This window comes from Sceloporus occidentalis, unplaced genomic scaffold (assembly GCF_023333645.1).
Source record: "Sceloporus occidentalis isolate IW3139 unplaced genomic scaffold, rSceOcc1.0.p SCAF_40, whole genome shotgun sequence".
NCBI lineage: Eukaryota > Metazoa > Chordata > Lepidosauria > Squamata > Phrynosomatidae > Sceloporus > Sceloporus occidentalis.
Window position 1 is genome coordinate 778746 of NW_028317020.1, and position 9232 is coordinate 787977.

General features: G+C 37.3%; 1 protein-coding gene across 1 annotated transcript; it reads left to right on the forward strand.

The window, feature by feature from the left end:
• Positions 1 to 726: 726 nt before the first annotated feature.
• Positions 727 to 8932, forward strand: TBX3 (T-box transcription factor 3). The gene is made up of 7 exons (XM_089489573.1): positions 727 to 1118; positions 2301 to 2568; positions 3561 to 3707; positions 4699 to 4775; positions 6015 to 6172; positions 7066 to 7712; positions 8507 to 8932. The coding sequence occupies exons 1-7, from the start codon at positions 727 to 729 to the stop codon at positions 8930 to 8932; spliced, it is 2115 nt and encodes a 704-aa protein (XP_089345699.1).
• The last annotated feature ends 300 nt before the right edge of the window (positions 8933 to 9232 follow it).

The window sequence follows — 9232 nt, forward strand, 5'->3', positions numbered from 1 at the left end:
TGTCCCCTTCCACCAGACCTGTCAAAACCACGCCTATGGAGCCACACAATTGGTCCAAAAGCGTCAAAGGGCCAATCAAGTGGACTCCTTGCATCGCCACAACACATCCCTAGGATCTGGTGTAAGGAGAGTCTACATTCACACAGAGAATACTTAGAGCTGGGAGTATCTCTCCTTTTCTCCTTACCTTATATCTCTGTCTCTTTCTCCTCCTGTGTCCCTATCTGCCTTTCTTTTCTCTCCCTTTAGCTGCTGCACAGACAAGTTAACACAGAAGCTCCACACCTTTGAACAAGCAGGGGCACTAGAAAAGTGGACACAATTCTTCAGTGAGAAGGAAACCACAACCCACACTGACACTCAAATATTGGTGTTGTCTTCTTACCTGATCCCAGCGCTCAGAAGGGGAAGAGGAAAAGTGCTCGATTGCTCGGAGGAACAAGGAATCTACCAGAAGACTTTCTGAATCTTCACAGCTGACGGTGGACTCACTGAAGGAGGATCCTTGGCTTTAACTCTGCGAATTTAAATTTGCCTTTTTTTTTTTCTTCTGGAATTCCTATGAAGCAGGAATTCAATCCATCTGGGTATTATTAAGCAAAAGTTCTCCTGCAGCCGGTCTGCTTTATTTATATACGTTTCGGAAGTTTTCTGTTGTTATGTACCTGTAAAGCTTCATCAGACTGGACTGAGTCCTGCGCTGTGCTATCCATACTTTTGGAGTTGATGAGTTTACCCATGAGAGATCCAGTAATTTCGGGGTCAAGCATGGCTTACCACCCTTTTCTATCACACAGGGCACCGGACTTTGCCATGAGTGCAGTTCTAGGACACCAACCTCCCTTTTTCCCAACTCTGGCTCTGCCACCCAATGGGGCTGCCCTTTCCCTTCCTGGTGCCCTGGCCAAACCCATCATGGATCAATTAGTGGGTGCAACAGAGGCTGGCATCCCCTTTTCTTCTCTTGGTCACCAAGCAGCTGCTCATTTGAGGCCTCTCAAAACTCTTGAACCAGAAGAAGAAGTTGAAGACGATCCAAAAGTTCACCTGGAAGCCAAGGATCTCTGGGAACAGTTCCACAAGAGGGGAACTGAGATGGTCATCACAAAATCTGGGAGGTGAGTCATGGCCTTTGTGTTTATTACGTATTAATTGCCCCCCCAGCCTACACGCTGGCACCAAGTAAATTCGGATTGGGGGTTTTAAAAGATTTAAGGAATCAAATCTGCGTGCAAATTATTATGTCCTGGATCTGCACTTAAGGGGCAGGTTACCTTGGAAATTATACAAATGCCGTATGGAAATTAAACGCTTCCTATTTTATGTTGTTATGATGTTAAGCTTTGTGGCCTTTGTATTGTGCAAATGTATGAAAAGTACTTACAAGTAAAAGCTCCTTAACTCCATGTTGCATGTATACGCCTTGGAACTCAACTTTGGCGTAAGATCTATATTTAATATACTTATTTTAGTGGGAAACCTGTTGTATGTAGATTCTATCCTTACAAGAGCATATTAGTAAACTGTAATTCCTAACACCTATAACACCTATTGCTGCCATATTCAGCTCTATAACATTTTATTACTGCAATTGTCGATTTTAAAGCAGTCTGTAAAATAAGAGAAGTGAAATCCCTGCACTCACCCCACTCCCTCCTCTCTATCTTTACAGTGGTCAAAGTATTTTACCAAAGGTTGGCCCAGAATTATGTCTTTATGAAGTCATGTGTTTCCTGGTTTACTAAACCGAAATCATGCGCTTTAACAAAGAACAACTACTTTATTCTGTGCTTCTCTCTTTAGTTCATAAAAAGATCTCTCTCTGTAAAAATCACACAGAGGAAATTGAAAGCTACAGAAGAAATATTATAATAGCTACAACAGGGTGCAGTTAACGATTTAGTCTTTTCATTTACATACATCGATTGAAATATTTTAAAAAAGCATTATGCGTAAACTCACTCTCCGCCCTGGAGGCGAGTAAGCACTAGCAATGACAAGGTTAAATATTAATCTGTACAGTGTAAAGTTTTAGTCGTTTTATAATTTACAATAAAATCGTTACACAAAAAATCGTTACAGTTTATATTATATATATAATATTATGCACTTATTTATTTTTCAAACTAAAAATAGTAATAATAATAATAATAATATATATATATATATATATATATATATATATATATACACACACATCCCTATTTCTATCCTGTTCTTATGGACACACACACACATACAAATATATATATATATATATATATATATATAATCTTTATTTTCATCATTTCTTCCTGTAGGCGAATGTTCCCTCCATTTAAAGTGAGATGCACGGGTCTGGATAAGAAAGCCAAGTACATTCTGCTCATGGACATTGTGGCAGCAGATGATTGCAGATACAAGTTCCATAATTCTCGTTGGATGGTGGCTGGCAAGGCAGACCCCGAGATGCCAAAGCGAATGTATATTCACCCGGACAGCCCGGCTACGGGAGAGCAATGGATGTCCAAAGTAGTCACTTTCCACAAACTCAAGCTCACCAATAACATATCTGACAAACATGGATTTGTGAGTCCTGCTTGCTTACCTTTTTATGCTTTAAAAGTTTATCCATAGATCATTTATGAAATTAGTAGGCCTCTCTATTTCTGGAAATATACTTATGCCCTAAATATATCAATATTAAAGATATAGACTTCTTTAAAATAAATTAGTATTTATCATATTATTATTTACATAAATACTATACATGCCGTATAACCTGTATATTTAGCAAACATAGACTTAAATGTATATAATATTTTATATTTCAACTTTTAAAAATGAGGATTTTTTTATTTCTATTTAAACTGCCATTCCCTCTCGTTATAGTAAATAGTGATTTGTATAAATAAAGTAATGAAGTGCAGAATTTAGAGGAGGTAAAGTATAGATGTGTGTAGATTGAATGAAAATGAATGTAATCCTCTTTATAAGAATTGATGGCTTAGATCTGCAGCTGATGAAAGGAGTATATTAATTAGATAAAATAAGCGTGCTCATTATTGAGTGGGGTTATAAATAATGTCACGTTCTCTTTGGTCCGTGAAATGTATAGACGTTCCATAAACACACTGCATAAAATATACCGTATGTATGTAATGGTGCTGTGTGCATTTAAAATGATTTGTTTATGCGATCGCATTCATTTAAATATATGAGAAAACCAAAAGTACAGTACATTGATGCAGGGTGTATAGATAGTTGTACCATAATTTATCTTTTACTAGTTTGCAGTTTAATATATATATATTTTTAACAAAAATATAAACATTATGCTTAAACATTTTTCTACCACTCCCTCACTCTATGTATATAACTAGTAATTCTAGCATTGAATCATCCCTCTCTAGGGTGTCGAAGTATTACTTACTGATATTTCACATGAGAAAAAAAAGAAAAAAATAGATATCAAATTCGGTTATTCCTTTCTAGGTGTGAGTAACTACCGTATATTTTTCTCAAAGTATTACTTTTTTCTAGAGATGTAACATTTTTTTCCTATTTTCTTTTCCTGACAGACTATATTAAATTCCATGCACAAATACCAGCCTAGATTCCACATAGTGCGGGCTAATGACATTTTAAAACTCCCCTATAGCACATTCAGAACCTATGTGTTTCCTGAGACCGAATTCATTGCAGTGACTGCATACCAGAACGATAAGGTAAGTGATTCTTTAAAATTATAGAGGGAGTGCTGTTTCCCCTTAAATACAGTTATTTTGGATTAGTGCGGTCGATATATATATTTTTTTAAATGCCACCCCCCCCACTGTCACAATGTCTAGACCAAATAATTATCAATGTTTTCTAGATTTATTAATTAACCAAATAATAGCCTGTAAAGTGAAAGGAAGTTAATGCCATATATATATATATATATATATATATATATATATATATATTTATTTATTTATTTTGTGTGTGTGTGTGAATATTTGTGAAAGTCCCATTTCATAGAACAGGACCATACAAAACTTTCAGAGATGGGTTTGTTTTAAATATAGACAAATTCGGATTTTGGTAGAAAGATGAAACTTCATTAAAAAAAGACACAGAATACTAGAAAAGTAGATTTTTTTTCTGATAATTTTCATATAATAAGTGTGTGTTTATAGTTTAAGGTATTGGCATTTTAACTACTTTTGTTTATTTAATGAAAATAAATCTGCCAGTTTATCTATTGCTTACAGAATGTAAAGGAAGACATGTAAGGCAATTAATCACTCAGCAGACAAACTATTATACTGAAACTCATCTGCACTGGCATAGTATATCATATATAATGTAATGTCAGACAGGGCACATTATTTAGGTGTTTTGCAGTTTTTAATGCCCTCACCTTAAGCATGCATTTTATATCGGTAATTTCAAAATAAATTTGACCCATAAATCATATATATGTAGCTTTTTTGCTGAGTTAAAATACTGGCAAAATAGGGGCATGACCCTTTGCTGTCCAGCTTAATTGATTTTGCTGTCCAGCTTATTAATTAATATAATATAAGCATGATTGCATAAATCCCTTCTTTAAAACCGCATTCAAGTTTCAGAAATCACTGTACAATTAGCATAAAAAATAATAATACAAATGATCTTGATTTCTCCTAATGTTTTGACCCCCCCCCTTATTTATACCTTCTTTTTCTTCCCCAGATCACTCAATTAAAAATTGATAACAATCCATTTGCCAAAGGCTTCCGTGACACAGGGAATGGGAGAAGAGAGAAGAGGTGAGTGTGTGGCAGAGACGGGCTGCAATTATGTTTGTTTTGCTTTGGCAGGAAGAAGAAATAGATAATATTTACCCTTCACCCCTAGTCATTTACTACAGGGTTAACCCTCTCCTTCCCTGATGTTAAAATTAGCTACTAATCAACAGAAAAATAAATTTGTTGACTATTTTATTGCCACGCACGTTTGGTTAGTATACTTTTGCAATTATTTAAGTAATAATATATATCTCATACAAATATCACAAATATATACATTTCATATGTGTATTAATACATGCATGCCTGCATGTGTGTAAATTTAAAAAAATATATGTTATTAAATACTATACAATTATTACACCACGCAATTAGGAATGGGTTCATAAATGGAAGCAAAGTTCTGAAAAGCTTTGGTGAATTTAATATTGTGAATTTTATTCAGGTCTCATGAAAGTTATGAGGAAATGTTCATTTCTGTTTAACTGCTGGTGAATGAGAAATGTCATGTTTAAACTATGTTCATAAAATCAAAACCAGTTAAATGTTACCAAGCCTACTGATTGAGTGTTTTCAGTGCCCTAGTAATATAAAGTCAAATATTATTTTAGGTCTAGATTAAAATACAGAAACAGAGAAATATCACATATTTCGTAAGTTCTTAAGGATATTTAAAAGTCGATGGCTATAAATGTAGTAATTTCTGTTCCAATGTGTATGTGGGCCAGTGCTCGTGAAATCAGTGCCAGGAGGGCCAATACAATTTATATGAAAACTAGCTTTGGCATTGCTTCTAGTAAAGTGAAACTTCCTATAATTAAGGGGTTTCCAGTTATAGCTGGCATGCATTTTGCATGGTGCGGTCTAGAGAAATCCCTCTTCTTTTATCCCAAGGAATTTCTTACACCTCACATTGAAAAGACAGACTGACACCTTGCTGTCACATACTGCAGCCCCCTCACATTAGAACCTGCTCCTTCTATTTGCTTTCTACCCCTTATGCCAAATGTCTCTTATTTTAATATATATATATATATATATATATATATATATATACACACAAATAGATAGATAGATAGATAGATAGATAGATAGATAGATAGATAGATAGATAGATATATGCCGGATTGGAATAGTTTCTGCCAGCGTACTGACTTTAGGAGGATTATATCAAAGGTCAAACTCTTCAGCCGCCAGGCTTGCTTATTATAACACATGTGGGTATTACGCCCATTAAAAGTGCAATTTGCTTTTTCCAAGGAAACAACTGACCCTGCAGTCCATGCGAGCGTTCGATGAGCAACAGAAGAAAGATAACGCGAGCTCCGACGAGTCCTCAAATGAACAGACCCCGTTTAAATGCTTTGCCCAGACTTCTTCACCCAGCGCATCTGCAGTGGGTTCTTCAAACATTAAAGGTAAATCGTAGACCCCTATTAACCCCATCACTCGACCCTTGCCGTTCACTGGAGATCAGATGCAGGGTAGTGGGAGTTACTTACCATTCGCTAATCCCTCTCTTTATGTGTTGACTGGTGCGCTTTAGATCAGGACTCTGATCTGGATTGGGGTAAAAAAAATAAAAAATACTCGTTTTATTAACTAGGACAGTGTTGGAATTTAACCATTTCAGGGGTAGAGAGATAAGCACATAGCGTTCTGGTAATTAAATTGTTAATTCTGGTGGGGCATAGAAACACCATCAACCGTCAAGCCACAACTGTAGTGAGCTCATCCATAGTCTGTAGAAAGAATGGATGCATTTTCGATATATTTTAACCAAATCACAATATTTCGTTATTTGTTTCTGACATTATGTAAAAAATATCAATATAATATCAAGTCAATATATAAAAGACATAAAAAAAAAGAAATAAAAAAAGAAAATTGGAAAAACTGTGTGTATTTAATTGTTTTGTTAAAAAAAAGCTAAAAGGTCATAGTAATTATAGTAATAAATTGTCTCATGGCTGTATCGCCTTGCTGAGACCTTTGGATGTTCTGATTTAACCATTTCAGCACTATGTGCCATTGTGAAGGCTCTTCAAAGTTCTAACCGTGTTAGATGCGCGTGTTCTATAACCACTCGAGTACCAAAAGGTTTTGGTGCTCTGTGCATTTTATTTTCTAGCTTTGAATGGTAAATATCTGCTATCAATTTAATAATACTTCTTAAATAAAATAGCATGATTGTCAGATAGGTTATTCTTACGCATATAAAAATAATTGTCCCATAGGCTAAGCATATATAACGTATATAAATTGTGTAATATTATTAAAAATGCTTACATTAGTCTATCCCTAATTTTAGATATTTGTCAAAGCGAGGGAGAAAGTGATGAGGAGAGTAAGGATGAAGCCCTGCAAGATACTAGTGATTCTGCCAAAATCTCAACCACTACCGCTGGAGATGTAAAAGACAGAGGAAGTCCATCCAGTGGCCGCCTGTTTCAGTCCGATGTGAGAAGCAGGGAACAAGGCAGTAAGACTGGGAAGAGCTCCCCAGATTCCAGACACAGCCCGGGACACATCTCGTCCAGTAGCAGGGTCCATAGCATTGACGATCTGAAGACCCCTACCAGGGATTCTCTCAAACTGGATGACTCAAAGCTCTCCAAGGAGCCGTACCCTCCATTATCTGTACAAACAGACAGTAGCCCTCACCATCTTAGCCATGGACATCTGCAGAATTTAGGATTCCCTCCAGGCTTAACTGGGCAACAGTTCTTTAACCCCCTGGGTGCTTCACACCCTCTACTGCTTCACCCCAGCCAGTTTGCTATGGGAGGGGCTTTCTCCAGCATGGCAGCTGGCATGAGCCCGTTGTTGGCCAGCGTTTCAGGAGCAACACCGGGGGTGAACAGCATTGAGTCCACAGTTATGGCCTCTTCCTCGCAAGGACTATCAGCAGCCTCTGCTTTACCTTTCCATCTCCAGCAACATGTCCTCGCCTCCCAGGTAATAAGGTCACCTTGTCTACAATGTTATGTGTTTAATGACCCATGAGTATCCCTTCCCATTATATCGGCCCCAACTCCAGGCCTGGGGGGCTACAGACTGGCTAGGAATTGTGTGTACCTTTCCTGGAACACAAGTAATTTAATCAATTTCAGACATCTTTTTGAGCTGTCTGTTCAAGTTGGTCAACCGGTCTTATTTGGCCTTCTGTGCCTGGAGCTTTACACCCCTTGGTCTAGATGTTCACCCAGCATTTATAAAAGAGAGTCTGCTGGTTCATGTCTTAATTCCCTACAAACTAGAATATTATTTATACTTCCTTAACCCGAAAGTATAGATATACGCCACCAAACATAGCCTCCTAAGTGTGGTTGCGGGGTCTTTTTATGTCTAGACACATTAACCCTTTCAAGGCAGCTGATTTCTGTTGTTGATTATGTTATGATGGAGCCAGTGAAAGTGAACATATTTATTTCTATTAATTTTCTTAGTTTGATACATATTTATTGTATTTTTTTTTACCCATAAGCTATGTTTTTGTTTTGATGTATTTACATCAGACGTGCCTTTTTCTGTAAATTAAATTCCTATTTTCATTTTATGTTTATAGGTTTACTTTGTTAATGTATGTATATGTATATATATATATATAGTGTGTATCTGGTTTGAGTCACTAGAAAAACCTAATATTCATATTGCTTTAGGACCTCTAGAACAGTTGAGGAATCATGCATTGTTCCTACAAGGTATTCAGACTTGTGACTAATATGATCCAATGTGTACTTATATTTCAGGGCCTGGCAATGTCCCCATTTGGAGGACTTTTTTCATACCCCTACACGTACATGGCCGCAGCTGCAGCAGCCTCATCAGCTGTCCACAGACACCCTTTCCTTAATGCTGTGCGCCCCAGGCTGAGATATAACCCTTACTCATTCCCAATATCTATCCCAGAAAACAGCAGCTTACTGACCACTGCCCTTCACTCATTACCCAATGGCACAGTGGATGGAAAAGCCAGCAGCCTGATACCCAGTCCTGCCTCTGCAGCTCTCGATTCTGAACTGGCCAGCAGATCTTCAACACTTTCTTCGGGATCTGTGTCCTTATCTCCCAAGCTATGTCCAGAAAAAGAACCCAGCAGCGAACTACAAAGTATTCAGCGTCTTGTGAGTGGACTGGACTCCAAACAAGACCGATCTAGAAGTGGTTCTCCCTGAACGGACACAACACACAGCCATGTCTGGAAAAGGGATGCGATTTTTTTTATTTCTCATTCCAAGCTCAGTCTTTCAGTGCACTTTTTTTGTTCCAAAAGGTCCCTTCGCCATTTTGTTCCTGACACACTTACACCACCCACTGTTTTCACTCAAATTGGACAGTCGAAGGCAATGCCTTACAAGCTGCTTATCATACTTTATCAACATGCACAATACCACTTCTTCATCCTTTCAAGGGGCAAGTGGCTACCTACATGCTCACCAAGAGTTCTGCAACCAGGGAACGCATACATAGGACTG